Source organism: Siphateles boraxobius, unplaced genomic scaffold (genome assembly GCF_051911475.1).
Source record: "Siphateles boraxobius isolate OS27281-9 unplaced genomic scaffold, OSU_SipBor_1 29, whole genome shotgun sequence".
NCBI lineage: Eukaryota > Metazoa > Chordata > Actinopteri > Cypriniformes > Leuciscidae > Siphateles > Siphateles boraxobius.
In genome coordinates, this window is record NW_027508908.1 from 21,954,923 (window position 1) to 21,973,270 (window position 18,348).

The following is an 18,348-nucleotide window of genomic DNA, read 5'->3' on the forward strand; positions in this document are numbered from 1 at the left end:
GTTGGTCTGGGAACGCCCCCGGGAACTCCCCATCACGTGATGTGAATTTAGCCCGTGGGGGAAAACATTGCCTTGGCGCTCATTAAAATACACGCGACAATCATGCCGAAGAGGTGCTGTGTCGTTTTCTGTACCGCCAATAAACAAACAAATTATGAATTGAAGTTCTACATCCTTCCTAATAAACACACAGAACCGGAAAGGAGGACAAAATGGCTACAAGCAATAAATAGTAGTGTAATACTTCTGTGATGTTCTGTAATACCTCTATAGTACTTCTATAGTATGTCCCAAAATACTAACGTTATAGTATTCCTATAGGATTACTATAATATTTATTTTGTCCTAAAATATTACAAGATTCCTGTAGTTGTTTTTCATAAGGGATGTCTCATTCACATTAGCGTTATCAAGGATCGCTTGATAGGCCAATCGCTCCGGTCTACACTCAATACAGACTGCAGTCTGTGAGTTAGGATCGCTGTCAGCACAGTCCCTCTGCAACCTCGTACTACTGATCACCGTTTTACAAAATGATTAATAGTTTGGAGTGAAGCATACGTACAATTGGTAAGTGACAAGGTTTTATGGAGTTAGAGTATGCAACGTATGATTGAGTTATAGGCTATTACCGGTAGCTTACCTGGAGATTCAACCAGCTAGCAAAATATGTCTGGAAACGACACCTCCGGCCATTTGGTCGGGTCATTGACCCAGTTTTTAATTAAATATGGGCAACCGTACCCTATTGCAGTTAATTTAGCAATATATCGTTGCCGGTCGGCAGGCGTCAATGCTTCGCAATAAGACATTTTGTCATTCAAATACACATGATGTTCGCGGTGTTTTCCCCCACGCCGACCACGCCCCCCAACTATGACGCGTTGCCGACTGTATGCATGATGTGTGAAAGGCGTGTGCGCGCGCTTCAGGTCCGGCAGCGCGAGCACGTCCCGCGCTTTATTTTCTCATGCAAGCATGTTTCGCTGTGCATATATATTTTACTGTTCTGCTTCCGTTGTTTAGTGAATGAAAACAGTGGAAGCAGAGCTCTGCACAGTATGGAGCTAGAAATGTGTCTTTAATACATGCGAGAAAATAAATGATCTGAGAGACAAAAAAAAGTTTAAGAGAAAAAGTTATCACACTGATAGCAAAAAAGCATTTCATGAGAGAAAAAAGAATATTTGAGAGAAAAAGTTTTCATACAAATAGCAAAAAAATATATATATTTGAGACTAAAAAAAGTTTTGAGAGAAAGTATTTTCTCATAGAACATAAAAAAACTATTGAGAGAAAGTATTTTCTCATAGAACATAAAAAAACTATAAATTTTAAATTTTTAAAATTATTTCTGAGAAAAAAATCTCTCTCAAAATACTTTGATATATAAATATAGTTTGCTATCAGTGTGAAAACATTTTCTCAAAAAAAAGTGTTTCTCTCAAAACGCTTTTCTTTGCTCTCGATGCAATTTTTTTTGCTCTTGTGTCAGGATTTTGCTTTAGCAGTGAAAATTGTGTCATGGGCGGGGCCACGATCTTTTTTTCCTATTGGAACGTTCCTATTGGCCAGTCGGGTGAGCATCGTCTTGTCTTGGGAGTCGAACTGAATCATTACAACATTGTTCGCGTTCGGTTCACCTAGATAGATGCCGTCTCTGCCTTAGTTGAGCACGGACACTCCAATGTTTGGGTAAGATGATGACACACACACACAACTCGATGGGTAGCTGGCTGAGCAAGTTCAGCAGCACTGAAGATTAAACATTAAAAAATAGCACTCATGCAAGTTTACTACGATGGCTAATTAATAATTAGCTTTAATAGCGATTAGCAAGCTAATAATATAATACACATTCATTCATGAATATGAGTGCTATTTTTAATGTTTAATCTTCAGTGATGCTGAACTTGCCCAGCTAGCTAACATCCAGTTGTGTGTGTCATCATCTTACCCAAACATTGGAGTGTCCGTGCTCAACTTTGAGCTTAGATCGGGCCCAAAAAATCAAGGCCGACCCTACCCGAGCCCATGCACGTTGTGTCCGAGCTTGTCCCGACACATTAACTATAATTATGAGCCCGATTTAAACCCGACCATTTTAATACGTGGGTCGTTATAACTGACGTTCTCAACCACTTTCTATGTTACTTTCTCCTCCTCATCCTCTGTTCTGCACCTCTAAATATTTTCAAGTTAGCCTACGTGTCACCATCATATTTTGTGTTATTAAAGCATTAACACACAAACCACTGTTATAACATAAAAGCAAGCAGATTGCGTGCATGGTTTGGCATGACTGAATGCGCGCAAAGTAGCCTACGCTCCCTTAAAAATTCTGCTGAAATTCAGCGGTAGCCCCAGCTGCGTCACTCCGGTCTGCGGCTGGACCCGGAGGCGCAGAGACCAGCATACGAGGAGTCAGGGCCTCGTTCCTCGTCTCTCCCCCTTCCCTCGCCACCGGGCAGTCCGCAGCAGAACGCCCACGGGCCTTCTCTGCCGTCTGCCCCTCGGTGGAAGCAGGTTGGTTTCAGGCGCACCCTGACCCCGCTCTCGGCCGCTACAACGCCACCGGAGCCGGGTCCCTGTCTTCCACCTCGCTGCCCCTCCGCGGGTACGCCGGTGGTTCAGGTGGGTTCATTGGGACGCTATCTGGAAGCCTGGCTAGCGCTTCCGGGTCCGTCCCGATGGCGCATCCGCACCGTCCGGTTCGGCTATGCTATTCAGTTTGCACGCCGGCCTCCCAAGTCCAGGGGCGTCCACTTCACCCGTGTGCGGTCGGTGGATGCCCCTGTCTTTAGGAAAGAGATCGATGTCCTGCTGGCGAAGGACGCGATCGAGCCGGTCCCTCCTGCCGAGATGAGGTCTGGGTTTTACAGCCCCTACTTCATTGTACCCAAGAAAGGCGGTGGGTTACGGCCAATCCTGGACCTGCGTGTTTTAAATCGGGCCCTGCACAAACTCCCGTTCAAAATGCTTACGCAGAAGCGCATTTTCGAGTGCATCCGTCCCCAGGATTGGTTTGCAGCGATCGACCTGAAGGACGCGTACTTTCACGTCTCGATTCTCCCTCGACACAGACCTTTTCTTCGGTTTGCTTTCGACGGTCGAGCGTATCAGTACAAGGTCCTACCCTTCGGACTGGCCCTGTCGAGGCGACAGTGTCTTCACGAAAGTCGCGGAGGCGGCCATTTTTCCCATGAGAGAACAAGGCGTTCGCATTCTCAACTATCTCGACGACTGGATCATTCTAGCTCACTCGCGAGATGTGTTGTGCGATCACAGGGACATGGTGCTCCGGCACCTCAGCTGGAGGTATGGAGCTGGACTCGGTCGCCCAGACTGCGTGCCTCACGGAGGAACGCGTCCAGTCAGTGCTCACCTGCCTCAGGTCCTTTCGAGGCAGGACAGCGGTTCCACTGAAACAATTTCAGAGGCTCCTGGGGCATATGGCAGCCTCAGTAACGGCGCTCGGCCTGTTACATATGAGACCACTTCAGCGCTGGCTTCACGATCGAGTCCCGAGGTGGGCGTGGCACAGCGGCACGTTCCGGGTCAAAGTGACCCTGCACTGTCGCCAAACCTTCTCCCCGTGGTCAGATCCTGCGTTTCTACGGGCCGGAGTGCCCCTAGTCCAGGTGTCCAGGCATGCTGTGGTTTTCACGGATGCCTCTGCCACTGGGTGGGGGGCCACGTACAAAGGGCATGCAGTTTCAGGTCTGTGGACGGGGCCTCAACTGTATTGGCACATCAGCTGCCTAGAGTTGCAAGAAGTACGTCTAGCCATGCGTCGCCTCAAGGGGTTTTTCAGAAACAGGTACGTAATGGTCCGTACGGACAGCACTGCGACCGTTGCGTATATCAACCATCAAGGTGGTCTACGCTCCCGTCGCATGTCGCGACTCGCCTCCCACCTCCTCCTATGGAGTCAGAAGGATCTGAGGTTGCTTCGTGCCGTTCACATTCCAGAGGAGCTCAACCGTTTGGCAGACGAGCTCTCGCGATTGCCTCCCCTGCCAGGAGAATCCCCTGCCGTATTGGCCCACCAGGACTTGGTTCACGGAACTCATGCTCCTCGCGACAGCCCCTCCTTGGCCGATTCCTCTGAGGAAGGACCTTCTTTCTCAGAGACGGGGCACTCTATGGCACCCGCGTCCAGACCTCTGGAAACTCCATGTCTGGTCCCTGGACGGGACGCGGAGGTTCTAGGTGGTCTACCACAGGCAGTGGTAGACACCATCACTTCCACTAGAGCCCCCTCTACGAGGCGCCTCTATGCGTTGAAGTGGAACCTGTTCGTCGTTTGGTGTTCCTCCTGTCAGGAGGACCCCCGGACTTGCCCGATCGGTGTCGTGCTTTCCTTCCTGCAGGATGGGTTGGAGCGGAGGCTGTCCCCGTCCACCCTCAAAGTGTATGTCGCCGCAATAGCCACGCATCACGATGCAGTGGAAGGTAAGTCCCTGAGGAAGCACGACCTGGTCATCAGATTCCTTAAGGGTGCCAGGAGGTTAAATCCACCTCGTGTTTCGCACTCTGTACCCTCTTGGGACCTAGCTCTGGTACTTAGAGCTCTTCAAAGTCCCCCCTTTGAGCCTTTGCTGACAGTAGAGCTTAATATCCTGTCCATTAAGACAGCGCTCCTGTTAGCATTGGCCTCCTTCAAGAGGGTTGGGGATCTGCAGGCTTTTTCGGTCGACGAATCGTGCCTAGAGTTCGGGCCGGGCCTTTCTCACGTAGTGTTGAGACCCCGGCTCGGATATGTGCCCAAGGTTCCTACCACTCCCTTCGTGGACCAGATAGTGAACCTGCAAGCGCTGCCCCAGGAGAAGGCAGACCCAGCCCTGGCTTTTCTCTGTCCCGTCCGCGCCCTGCGGGTTTATATTGACAGAACGCAAAGCTTCAGAACCTCAGATCAGCTCTTTGTCTGTTACGGAGGCCAGCAGAAGGGGAAGGCCGTCTCCAAGCAGAGGTTAGCCCACTGGTTAGTGGATGCTATCACCCGAGCATATAAGTCTCTGGGTGAGCCTTGTCCTCCCAGGTTGCGCGCTCACTCCACTAGAGGTGTTGCCGCTTTCTGGGCTTTGGCTCAAGGTGCCTCGCTGTCAGACACTTGTAGAGCTGTGGGCTGGGCGACACCTAAAACGTTCGCTAGGTTCTATAGCCTTCATGTGGAACCGGTCTCCTCCCGAGTTCTGGCTACGGCCAGTGGGTTGAGGGAATAGGTTGTGTCGGCTTGCTACGCCACTCCGCCTCGAACAGCGGATACGTGCATTCTTTGCTCCGTTGGCGCCCTACGTTGGTTAGCCTCGTGAGTTCCTCCTTCACCCTTCCGGTGCTGGGCGTGGTGGACCGCCCGGTGACAGGTCAGCTACCTCTAGTAAGGAGTTGTTAGTAGACTGGGTGCTCCAGTGGTCTCTACTGTGACCCATCATGCCACGTGCAGTTCAGCCGTGTCTTTCCCTTGACGGACTCATTCGTCGTCCCTGTTGAGTACGCTCCCACTTCCCTTGGATTGGGACCACCTCAGGGACTGCCATATGTTTCACTAGCCCACTGGGTTAGTACATATGTGTATTCCTGGCCTTCCTCCATCAGGATGGGGCTTACGCAGCGTTCCTCCTCTGAGCTTGAGGGAACGCTTTCCCAGTGTTATCCAATATCCACTGTGCGGGTCTTGCGGAACAGCAGTGTGTTTCCCGTGCTAGCTCCCGCAACTTATTTCAAGAAACTGCTTCAGCACCATGGTGTTTTATTAGGGATCCCAATTCGTCAGGGAACTCCCCCAACGACACGTCGGAGTTCCCAGGACGAAAGGGAACGAGGGTTACATACGTAACCGAGACGTTCTCTGGCACAGTTCAGATCTCTTATCAAAAACAGCTCCCGACACGACAGGACTAAGACATGACAGAGACAGAAGAATTAGTAGGCACTTTGTACACATGAGAGAATGCACCGGCCAAGAAAGAACCCAGCAGACAGCATGTCCTCCCGGCTCCGGCTACAACCGGAAAAATGGTGGTTGTCGGCTCCCACCGACGGAGAGAGGGTCAACTGTCCAGTCCCGTCCCAGGGTGAGTGGATCCTGAAGAATTATGCCTGACTCTGGGATCGTTTCTCCCAGGAGGATCCTCAGACTTCTTCCTCGGGATCTCCACCCTCTGCCTGTCTGCCTGTGATCCCGGAGGGTCGTGTTTTGGCCATTGTTTCGCAGGGGAACCAGGCCAGTCCCACCGCTGAGACACTTTCCACGTCCATCAATCTTCATGGTAAGCGTGGAAGGCACCCGTCGTGGGAGTTAGCATCAGAGTCTTCCTGCCCGGAATCCTCCTCGCCTGCTGTGAGTTTCCCAGTTCCTGTAACGGAACCTGCTTCACCTCCCTCTTCTGTCCCCAGTCTGGCCACAATCTCCGCTCCACGACCCAGGAAGAAGAAGAGGAAGAAGGGAGCTTCTGGTTCTCCATCTCTACCTCCCCCTGAGTCCGCGTTTGCTCGCCAACCCGCCGCTGAAGTCAAAAGCGCTGTTGCTGGCCCCGCTGCTATTAGCGCGGTTCCTGTCTTTGCAACAGGAGACACTTTCTTTGAACCTACTGCAGAAAGCGTAATTTCCCAGTTGGCTTTGGAGAGATCCATTCCAGAGACAATTACTGTGAATTTCGTCTCTGAGTCTTTAGTCATTTCAGCTGAGGACAAAGCAGCGGCCGATTCCACTGCAAAGGCTGTTATACAGTCCGTATCGGCCCATCAGGAGATGCCAATCGTCATCGCTGCCAGAACTATGTCTGAATATCTATCCCATCTTGTCAGAATTCTAGATGTCCCAGTCAGTCCTGCCTTGTCCCCAGTCCCTGTTCCAGATGCTCCAGAGAGCACCATTCCCAGTCCAGTTACCGTAAGCACTGATCCCAAGTCTGCTACACAGAGCACCGATCCAAGCCAGCCGCTGAGAGCGCAGTACCCACGCCACCCGCTGAGAGCGCAGCACCCAAGCCGGCCACAGTCGGTGCTGTTCCCGAGTCTGCAACATTCAACACCTCTCCAGAGTCTGAGCCACCTGCTACCCCACCTGTCTCGTGCCCTGCTCTTTTCCCTGCTGTTTCCCCAGCCGGATTCCGGTTTCGCTTCCTTCTGTGTCCTCTGTGTTGGTATCTGTTGCTGCGCCCCCTTCTGCAGTACCCCCGTGTGTTGCCCCAGTCACCACTAAGCCCCGGACTGTTTCCCCCAAGACCTCTCCTCGTGTGTCCAAGTCTGCCCGGATTCCATGTCCTCAGCCCTCGTCCCAGATATCCAAGACCCCCAGCCCACCTATCCACCCTGGACTCTCCCCCATGAACTCTTTGTTTCCTCCGCCACCCCTTCCGTGTTTATTATTTCTGATTTGTCATCCAAACCCTGCTGTTTTGTTTTCGTGTTTGCCACTACTGTTATTTGTCATGTTTTGTTGGTTTGTGTCAATGTCACAGTCAGTCTTGTCTCGCGTCTGATGTCCTCTTGACAAGTGGGGGGTTCTGTCATGATCCGGCCTTCTTGTCCTTGTTTTCCCCTAGTCTTGAGGCTGGATCATGACAGACCCATGTTTTGTGTACAAGCACATGGCCTTTTGTTTGGACCATGTGCTTGTGTTGTCTCGTTATGTAACTCCGCCCCCTTGTTACCCTCGTCTTGTCATTATTGTCTAGTCAGTTTCCCCTGTCTTTGTCATTAGGGTTCCCTATTTAATCCCCTTGTGTTTGCTGTCTTGTGCCGGTTCATTGTTTGATGTTGTGACAAACTTTGTGTGAATCAAGCCGTGATTTACTTGTTGGAAGTCTTGTCTAAGAGAAGTGTTTGTTCCTGTCTTAGTTGTTAGTTTATTGTCTGAGTCTTAGTCTAGTCTAGTCTATCCTGTCTTGTTTTGCCCCATCATGGGTTTTGTTTTCTGTTTTTGTCATTAATAAACCTCTGTTTGTATTATTTGCTCCTCATAACAAGAATTCTGCTTGGCACAAAAAAATGGAATTATCAACAATAATAACAACGCTTAAATATAATAACATATCATATGGTGCAATGATAAAAATCGAACAAAAATATTGATTGGATTGGCTGCCGCTGTATTGTAGCCTAATGAGTTCTCAAATACTTGTATACCAACCTCTACATATAAAACTGGGAGTGCCACCATGTATAAGGTCATCATTGTCAGGCAATATGAACGGACACCTCTGCTGGACTTCAAGACAGTACTGCTCACAGGGAATCTTATGACTGCAGCCTGACTGAGGACTCTGGAAATACTGAGCACAGAGCCAGGGCTTGTAGACAGTCTGCAGAGAAAGCAAGCAAGAAAGAAACAAATAAACAAAGTGAGTGAATGAATGTAAACCATTCAACTTTTCAAACAATGATGCTGTAGGTTGGATTTTACACATTATTTATACAGTAAAAGCCCTACAATACATTTACAATCCCAGAGTTTTTACCACACTCTTGTTAGAGTTACTGGCATTATTGTCACCACAGTGCCACAACAAGTGTCATTTTTTGTTTGATATATGATGCAGTGACAAATTATAGCAAAGGACTTACACCAATACCCCCATCAATTAGTTGTGCAGTACGCACAGTGACCAGCAGATAGGAGGTTTGCACATCAGATCTGTTTGCTAGATTCATCATTAATCAGTTTCACAACAGTTCAGTTACTTGTACTGCCTCAGTGACATACACAGGCACAACCAGGTCATGCAGACCTCATAAAAACATTGTTGCTTTATGATCTTTGATAATCTAACCCAATACACCTACTGCATCATTACTGTGACAAAATGATAGTATCAAGCTATATATGAAGTGGTTAAGAGCAAAGGAGCACAGTGGGCAGTGCAAGGGGTGGGCAGAGGACTCCACAGCACTATTAGAATAGACTTTGCTAATTTGCTGTGCCCTACATAGTGTAAAGCTCAGCCTGCTGTTGAGGAAAGCTAAAGGAAGATGCCAGAGCAACCATGAATGGTGTGTGTGTGTGTGTGTGTGTGTGTGTGTGTGTGTGTGTGTGTGTGTGTGTGTGTGTGTGTGTGTGTGTGTGTGTGTGTGTGTGTGTGTGTGTGTGTGTGTGTGTGTGTGTGTGTGTGTGTGTAAAGAGAACAGTAGGAATAGAAAAGCAGGTCGTTATTAGCACTGTCTGGCTGTCAGAGAATCTAGTACTGGAGTCTGATTTGTGAAGGCTGGTTTCTAAGTGGATTCTCCCTTCCCCTCTCTCTCCCTTCTCAAAACGTCTTTAAAAACAAGACATCTGTAATAGAATAACAGAAAAATGACATGCCATTGGGGGCTGCTGACCCATCTGACCCATTGCATGCCAGATGGAGGTGAAAAACAAATGTTTGGATTACTGTACGTCACATCATAAATCACAAAACACTCAAGAGTTTAGGAATGAAACTTCCTGTGACATGGGATGTAACTCAATGTATGAAATGCATGAAAGATAAAGCATACATTAAAAGTTGAAAATCCTTTCATCATTAAAATTGAATATATATATATATATATATATATATAGATAGATAGATATATATATATAGATAGATAGATAGATAGATAGATAGATAGATAGATATATAGATAGATAGATAGATAGATATATATATATATATATATATATATATATATATATATATATATATATATATGTTCTTTCAAGTCTTTTGGGCCATCTTTTTTTCAAAAGTCATTATACACTGAAAGTCCTGTAATCCAGTGAGCTACTGTATAAGCAGGTATTTGAGTCAGTGAGATGAATGCGAGAACTGGATCAGTCTACATGAACAAAATTAGAGTGGTTTTAAATGAATCGCTTACCAAATTTTTCAAAATGCAAATCAAGATATTTTTGATAAAACCTGATAGATGTATGTCCCTCTACTGAAAGTCAATTCCACCAACATTTCCAAGGTAAGTTTAGGGTTTAGTGTACAGTAGATGTATATTATTTAAAAATGGAGCATTAAGCTTTTAGCGCCACTCTCTTTTAGCGCTTTTAGCGCCACATTTCAATTCAGAGCTGCGGTGATACATACAAACTCCAACGGTATAAAACATTGCCTCAGGTCAAATATTCTCTCAGGTCTCAGCATACTGGCCCTGACTGAGACCTGGATCAGACTAGAGGACACTGCCACACCTGCTGCCCTCTCCACTAACTTCCCTTTCTCACACACCTATCGCCTGATCGGAAGGGGTGGATCTGGTTTTCTCATTTCAAACGATTGGATATTTGATTCTTTACCACCTCTGCTCTGTGTGTCAACAGCTCATTTAAATCGCATTCAATTACCATCACTAGTCCTATTAAAATCCATTCTGTAGTTGTTTATCGTCCCCCAGGTCAGCTTGGCAGTTTCTTGGAGGAGTTTGATGTGCTACTCTCATCCTTCCCGGAGGATGGTACTTTTCTCATAGTTCTTGGAGACTTCAAGAAAACAAGAAAACAACTCAGGCTGCTGATTTCCATGCTCTGCTTGCCTCATTCGACCTCAAACGAGTATCTACTGCGGCTGCTCACAAATCAGGTAACCAATTGAACCTTATTTACACGCACTGCTGTTCGACTGACCATACACTGGTCACTCCGCTGCATACCTCAGATCACTTCCTCCTAACTCTCAACCTCAATCTGTCTCAGAACACAAAACACACTCCACAGGTCACCTTTTGGCGAAACCTACGCTCACTCTCACCCTCTCGTCTATCCTATTTGGTCTCATCCACACTTCCTTCACCTGATCAGCTCTCAACACTAGATACTAACAATGCAACTGATACTCTTTTCTCCACTTTAACATCCTGCTTGGACAACTTCTGCCCCCTTTCCTCCAGGCCAGCCCGCGCCACACCCTCTGCCCCCTGGTTATCTGATGTTCTCTGCGAACATCGTCTTAAAGGGGTCATATAATGGTACATGCACTTTTTCAAGTTGATTGTACTGAAATGTGTGTTGGCAGTGCCTGTACACAACCATCATATAATGATAAAAATCTATCCAGTGTTTTTGTTTTGATCTCCTTATATGTTTTCCCCTGCCTCAAATTGAGCCGTTCGATTTTGTGACGTCACTAAATCGGACGCCCGTCCCACGATTGTTGATTGACAGCAGCGTTTCAACAGATCCCTGCCCTGAGCGAGCTGTCAGTCATCATAGTCCGTCATTGTTGATACGCTGGAGCAGAATGGCGACTAAGCGATTGTGGTGTTCTGTTCTTGGGTGTAATAACGAACACAGCAGTAATTTTTATGTTCCTAAATCCGAACCTGTGAAGACACAGTGGCTGAGTTTTGTTTTTGAAGGGAATGTTCCCCACATGCAACGTCAATGCTTTCATGTTTGCGCGATTCGCAAATCATTTCCCACCAGACTGCTTTATTAACGAAGGAAGTAACTTATAAAGCTGATTTTGATAAGAAGCTGCTCCTGAAAAAAGAATCGTTACCAACTATTCATGTCTCCCTGCTGAACCTCCAGAAAAAGTAAGTGTAAAATTTTATTAACCTTTATATTAATCTTTGAAAACCTGCTTCTCAATGAATGAGTGTAAACCTAAGTTTTACACTCAGGGTACATACGGCATGTTTTCTATGTACGACGTTCTCGATATAATTCATAATCCCACGTTTATAATGAACAACGCGTTACGGTTATTGTGTTATTACAAACTGAGTACGTATAACTTACATCAGTAAACACGTAGCGTTCGTACATCTCACTAAGTTACTCTACCCTGCCAGTACACAAAGATAGATCAAAGTGACAATATAATAACCAACCATTCAGAAACGTCATGTTCGAGCCTTAATTGTCGAACTTCTTCAGGCCGTCATCTTGTTCCGACTCCGGTTCAAACTGATACGGTTGCACAGATGTGTCCTCCTCAGAGACTCCCGCTGCCATTTTTTTCCTATACCCTCAACTGTTGTCAAGGAAACACTCCACGTGCGGTGTGGTCATAAGGTCATAACCCTGTTATGAACGCCCGCAGAACAGAGGGGCGGAGTGAGCGAAGCTCATTATCATTTAAAGGCATATACACTGAAAATTTTTAATTAAAGTATATTACAAACTTTTCATTTAGACCCTAAAGAATCAAATTAACTTGTATGAAAATGGCATTATATGACCCCTTTAAATTCAGCGGTGCAGAGAGGAAGTGGCACCAATCGAAAGATCCTACTGATCTTGGTCTTTATCAATCCCTCCTCTCTTCCTTCTCTGCTAATATCTCTACTGCTAAAATGACATACTATCACAACAAAATTAACAATTCTTCTGACTCTCGCATGCTTTCAAAACCTTCTCCTCTCTTCTCAACCCTTCTCCTCCTTCATCAACCCTAACAGCTGACGATTTTGCCACATTCTTCATAAATAAAACAACCACCATCAGCAGCCAATTTACCAAACCACAAACTAACACACACATCTTACCAGCTAACACACACATTCTACCCTCCTTCTCTCTGCTTTCAGAGACAGAAGTCTCCAAACTTCTCCTTTCCAATCGCCCTACTACCTGTCCGCTTGATCCTATTCACTCTAACAGCATCCCACAGCATTTAAGAAGCCTCGGGTAACCCCACTGCTTAAGAAACCAACTCTAAATCCAGCACATCTGGAAAAATACATACCAGAATCCCTTCTTCCATTCGTCGCGAAAACACTTGAACAAGTTGTTTTCAACCAGATCTCTTCCTTTCTTACACAGAACAACCTCTTGGACAACAACCAGTCTGGTTTCAAAAGCGGACACTCAACTGAGACTGCCCTGCTCTCAGTAATTTAAGCTCTGAGACTGGCAAGAGCAGCTTCCAAACCCTTAGTTCTCATCCTGCTGGGTCTGTCTTTGACAGTTAACCACCAGATCCTTCTGTCAATCCTAAAGACGAAGGGCATCTCGGGAACCACACTCCAATGGTTTAAGTCTTACCTCTCAGGTAGGTCCTTTAGTGTGTTGTGGAGGGGTGAGGTGTCTAAGACCCAACATCTAGCTACTGGGGATGCCTCAGGGTTCAGTGCTTGGACCACTTCTCTTCTCCATCTACATGACATCACTAGGATCTGTGATTCAGAAACATGGCTTTTCATATCACTGCTACACTGATGACACACCACTCTACCTCTCATTCCAGCCTGATGATCCGATGGTAGCTGCTCACATCTCAACCTGCCTGACAGACATTTCTGGCTGGATGAAGGACCACCACCTTCAACTTAACCTTGCAAAGACAGAGCTGCTTGTGGTCCCAGCCAACCCACCACTAGGCAAGGCAAGTTTATTATATAGCACATTTCATACATAATGGTAATTCAAAGTGCTTTACATAGACAAGATTCGAATAATCAAAATAAATAAGAATAATTAAAACAGTTTGGAATAAAAAAGAAAGTGAAATACAGTACGAACAATCGGACGAACAGTGGCACAGTGCTCATTCATTAAATGCACAGCTAAACAGATGTGTTTTTGATTCTGGATTTGACTGTGACTACTGTAGGAGCACATCTGATCTCTTCTGGAAGGTGGTTCCAGCTGCGGCTGGCATAGTAGCTAAAAGTGGGCTTGCCATGCTTAGAGTGAAACCTTGGTATTTCTAGCTGTGATCCTAATGATCTGAGTGATCCGTTGGGTTTATATTCAGTGAGCATATCTGCAATGTATTGAGGTCTTAGGCCATTGAATGATTTATATACCAGTAATAATACTTTAAAATCAATCCTAAATGTAACTGGGAGCCAGTGTAAAGACATGAGGACTGGTGTGATATGTTCATATTTTCTGGTTCTGCTCAGAATCCTGGAAGCAGCGTTCTGTATGAGCTGCAACTGTCTTGTGGTCTTTTTGGGAAGGCCAATGAGGAGTCCATTACAATAATCCACCCTGCTGGTGATGAAAGCATGCACAAGTTTCTCTAAGTATTGACTGGAAACAAAGCATCTAATTCTTGCAATATTTTTGAGATGATAGTATGCTGATTTAGGTATTGCTTTGACATGACTACTGAAACTAAGGTCTGACTACAGAATCAGACCGAGATTCCTGACTTGATTTTTAGTTGTTTGACCCCTAGAGTAAAGATATATGTTCACCTTGAGAACTTCGTCTTTGTTTCCAAACGCAATGACTTGCTCAAAACGCAGTTTTGTCTTTGTTTATTTGAAGAAAGTTTTGGCACATCCAACTGTTTACTTCATCAATGCATTAGCACAGGGAGTCAATGGGGCTGTAATCGTTAGGTGATAGGGCTAAATAGATCTGTGTGTCGTCTGCATAGCTGTGGAAAGCAATTTGTAAATTTTTCACTATTTGGCTCAGTGGGAGCATATACAGGTTGAATTGAGTGGCACAATAAATGAGCCTCGAGGGACTCTGCATGTCATGGATGTCCATTCAGACTTATGGTCTTCTATACTCACATAATAACATCTCCCTCCTAAGTATGACCTGAACCATTTTAAGACTATCCCAGAAATCCCGACCCAGTTTCCTTTCGAGGGAACTCGCGATGCGTCAACGACGCTTTGGGAACGCCCCCAGCGTTAAAGCGTCTGAAGCATCTATGTCAACTAGTCCAATGGAAAGAATGATCGTCACGGGCGGGTGACGTCATGACCAGGATATGATAAAAGCGCATCCGGTGCAAACCGGCATTAGCTTCTGTTGCCTCAGCAAGCGATCTGTGTCTTCTGTCTGTTATATTTACTGTTGTCTGTTGTACATATATATTGGAAAGTGATGGCGAAACAATTATACAAGCTCTGTGCTTCTCCCTACCCGCATTATTTAACGGTTGCGGACACACACAAGCTTTGTGTAGTTTGTTTGGGACTGGATTATGCGGTATCAGCCTTCGAGGGGGCTGATTGCCAACATTGCGAGATGCTTCCGCTTCGCGTGCTCCGCTCCCGCCTGGCGCTTTTCGAGGAAAGTGGCCAGGCTCGCGATCCTCAGGGTGCAGGACCCGCTGTTGCCCAGGCAGCACGGAGAATGTATTCCTGGGGATCGCAAAAGGATCTTCAGAGGCGTTGGAGATGGGTCCCCGGACCTTATCTCCCTCCTTATTTGGAGGATCCTGTGCTCTCCCTCCGGTGTCAGAAGCCCGCGCTGCGGTTCCTTCTGCCTGGGAAGAGAGCCCGATACTTCAGTGTTCTAGCTCCGAGGAGTTAGACGTGCTTGGCATTGAAAGTGAAAGCACACACACGGGGGAAAGAGATTCGGCACCTCTTTCCCCAGCATATGAGGAGCTGGTGGAAGTGATTACTCGCGCTGTTGAAAAATTACATTTTGACTGGCCAACCGAGAAAAGAGACGCTCGTCCTAAAAGCAAATTAGACGAGCGTTTCTTACCATCTAATATTTCAGGTGACATACTCGTCACGTGTTTTCAGTCGCCAAGTACATATTTATTCAGGAATAAAGGGGCTGAAAGAGTATGGGTATGAGTCGATGCCCCAGACTGAACGGACGCTCGTGAGCTATCTGTCACCCGGTCCAGCATCGTCTCTGAAGGCCTCGGCTTTGCCCACGAAGCCATTAAAGACAACATCTACTTTAGTGGGCAAAGCATATACGGCAGCAGGTCAGGCTGGAGCATGCCTTCACACTATGGCAGTGCTTCAGGCATACCAGGCTGATCTGCTGGGGGATATAGACAGGAGAGAGGGAGTGGGGCCCGATGAGGTTCGAGAACCGTTCCAAGGTTCCAAGGAGACCGGCAGAGCAATTGGGTGGCAGACATGGTAGCTACTGAGAGGCACCTTTTGCTAAATCTGGCCGAAATAAAAAAAAAGATTGTTCTTTTCTCTTGGATGCCCCGGTCGATCCTTCTGGTCTCTTCAGCGATGCAGTAAACACGGCCGTCGATAGGTTCCAGGAGGCTAAGAAACAGTCACAGGCATTCAAAAAATTTCTCCCCCACCGTGTCTTACCCCCTGGGGCTGCTGGGCGTGAGCAGCCCCAGCTGTCGAGCTCCTCATATCGCTCACAGTAAAAAAAGATGTGCAGGGTGAGCAGGCTCATGGTGACTGTGATGATTGTGTGCAGGTGGTGCTGATCAGTAATCAGGTGATTGTAAATCTGATTGAATCTGGTGCTGAGGGTGTGGCTGATGATGTGGCTGTTTCTGTGACAGAGGGCCCTATCATACAATCGGTGCAATGCAGCGCCAGGCGCAACACAAGTGTTTTTTGCTAGTTTCAGCCCGACACAGTTATCATTTCATGTCCTGTGCCACGTTGTTTAAATAGCAAATGCATTCGCACGCCCATAGGTGTGCTGGTTTGAAAACGTCTCTGGTTACGTTTGAAAACGTGTTTGCATGGAGGCCTCAGCAGGATTACTCTCAAAGGAGAGGAGGCCTGACACATGCTATAAAACCAATCAACTCAGCAGCTGTACATATCAACGAAGAGGAGGGCTCGACGATCATCAGAGCTCAGGGAGCGAAGGGCCTAAAGCACCTCTTCAGATAGAGAGGGGCCACTTCAAGCTCCACCTGAAATGCTGTATGCCTGGAAGCCTCAGCAGGATGACTCTCGAAGGAGAGGAGGCCTGACACATTCTATGGAACAGATCAACACAGCCAGACTTTATAAATGGAAGCCACAGGAGGATGACTCAAAGGAGGGGAGGCCTGGCACATATTTTAGGAGAGCTAGCTCGACGATCACCGGAGCTCAGGGAGCGAAGGACTAAAGCACCTCTTTAGATAGAGAGGGGCCACTTCAAGCTCCACCTGAAATGCTGTATGCATGGAAGCCTCAGCAGGATTACTCTCAAAGGAGAGGAGGCCTGACACATGCTAAAAACAGATACACAAATTTTAGGAGAGCTAGCTCGATGATCACCGGCGCTCAGAGAGCGAAGGGCCTAAAGCACCTCTTCAGATAGAGAGGGGCCACTTCAAGCTCCACCTGAAATGCTGTATGCATGGAAGCCTCAGCAGGATGACTCTCGAAGGAGAGGAGGCCTGACACATGCTGGAAACAGATAGCACAGCATAACTGTAAAATATGGAGGCCTCAGCAGGATGACTCTCAAAGGAGAGGAGGTCTGACACATATTTAGTAGCTAGCTTAACAATCATACGAGCTCAGGGAGCAAAGGGCCTAAAGCACCTCCTCATAGAGAGAGGGGCCACTTCAAGCTCCACCTGAAATGCTGTAAGCCTGGAAGCCTCAGCAGGATGACTCTCGAAGGAGAGGAGGCCTGACACATGCTATAGAACAGCCCTATGGGTATTCTCAGAAATACGGCAGCTGGAGGAGTATTGTGACGACCCTAAACATTAAGGGGAGTAATGGAGTCTGCACTTGTGAAAGCCTGTCACCCTACCTACCTACTGGGAGTACAGAGGCCCAAGCTTTGTGAGGGCCTGCTAAAACTCAACCAGAGGTGACATACTCTGCATAGTGATCCAGGTGTAGTACACGCTCACACTGCGCTTATCCAAGAGATGGAGCACTCTAACGAAAAACACTCTCTTTTCGCTAACAAGGGGAGTAAAAACATCATCCCAGGAAAATAAACATTCTGTCGAGCTCTAGAGAGCGGAGGCCTCAGCAGATAACTCTCTGAAGTGAGAGGAAGCCTAACCACGCCTCTGAGCCCACAGGAAGGGAACCTGCTACCTGTGCTTATCACCACTACAAAACAAGCTGACTTCAGATCTGGCTGCCAAAAAACTCAGTGAATAAAGTGACAAAGGCCCTGTAATAGACTCACCACACCGTAAGGGGAACCCATCCTAACCAGGAGGGGACCGGAGGCCGAATAACCCATTAAAAAATCATTATTATTATTTTTTTGGGGGAACAACCTAACTACGTCCGTCTAACCTGAGGAGGGCACCTAGTGCCAACTACTACAGGGGATGTTCTCAGTAGCTGATCTTGGTTGGTCACACAACAAAATGCCTAAGGCCGACCGTCAGAATAGATTATCATCAGTGGCCAGGCACTATGGGCCAGATGTTATGGACGAGGGGGAAAGAGGAAGAGGAAGGTGTGCACAGGGAAGGAGGCATTTATCTGCCTCTGCCCGTGCCAGGACACCCACGTCTGGCCTGAGCTACTTCCCTGACACCCTGCCTGTTCCTCCTGGACTCGCGCCGCCTCGATGACCTACTCCTGCCAGGAGGAGCAACTCAACCACCGCGTCTGGGGTCAGACCCTGCCCCTGGTCCAAGTCCCTCAGCAGGTCAGCCTGGTACGCCTGCAACACAGCCATCTGTTGCAGCGCAGCATCAGCCTGACCAGCCGCCGCGTATGCCCTGCCATTCAGACGAGATGTAGTCTGGAGTGGTCTAGATGGCA

General features: G+C 47.3%; 1 protein-coding gene across 1 annotated transcript in view; it reads right to left on the minus strand.

Annotated features, from left to right (window-relative positions):
• The window catches only part of nalf1a (NALCN channel auxiliary factor 1a), a 338,137-nt gene that overhangs the window by 25,917 nt on the left and 293,872 nt on the right, over positions 1–18,348 (minus strand). The window contains exon 2 of the mRNA XM_077246906.1: positions 8,138–8,309. Within this exon, the coding sequence (XP_077103021.1) occupies positions 8,138–8,309 (172 nt within the window). The remainder of the gene's footprint in view (positions 1–8,137; positions 8,310–18,348) is intronic.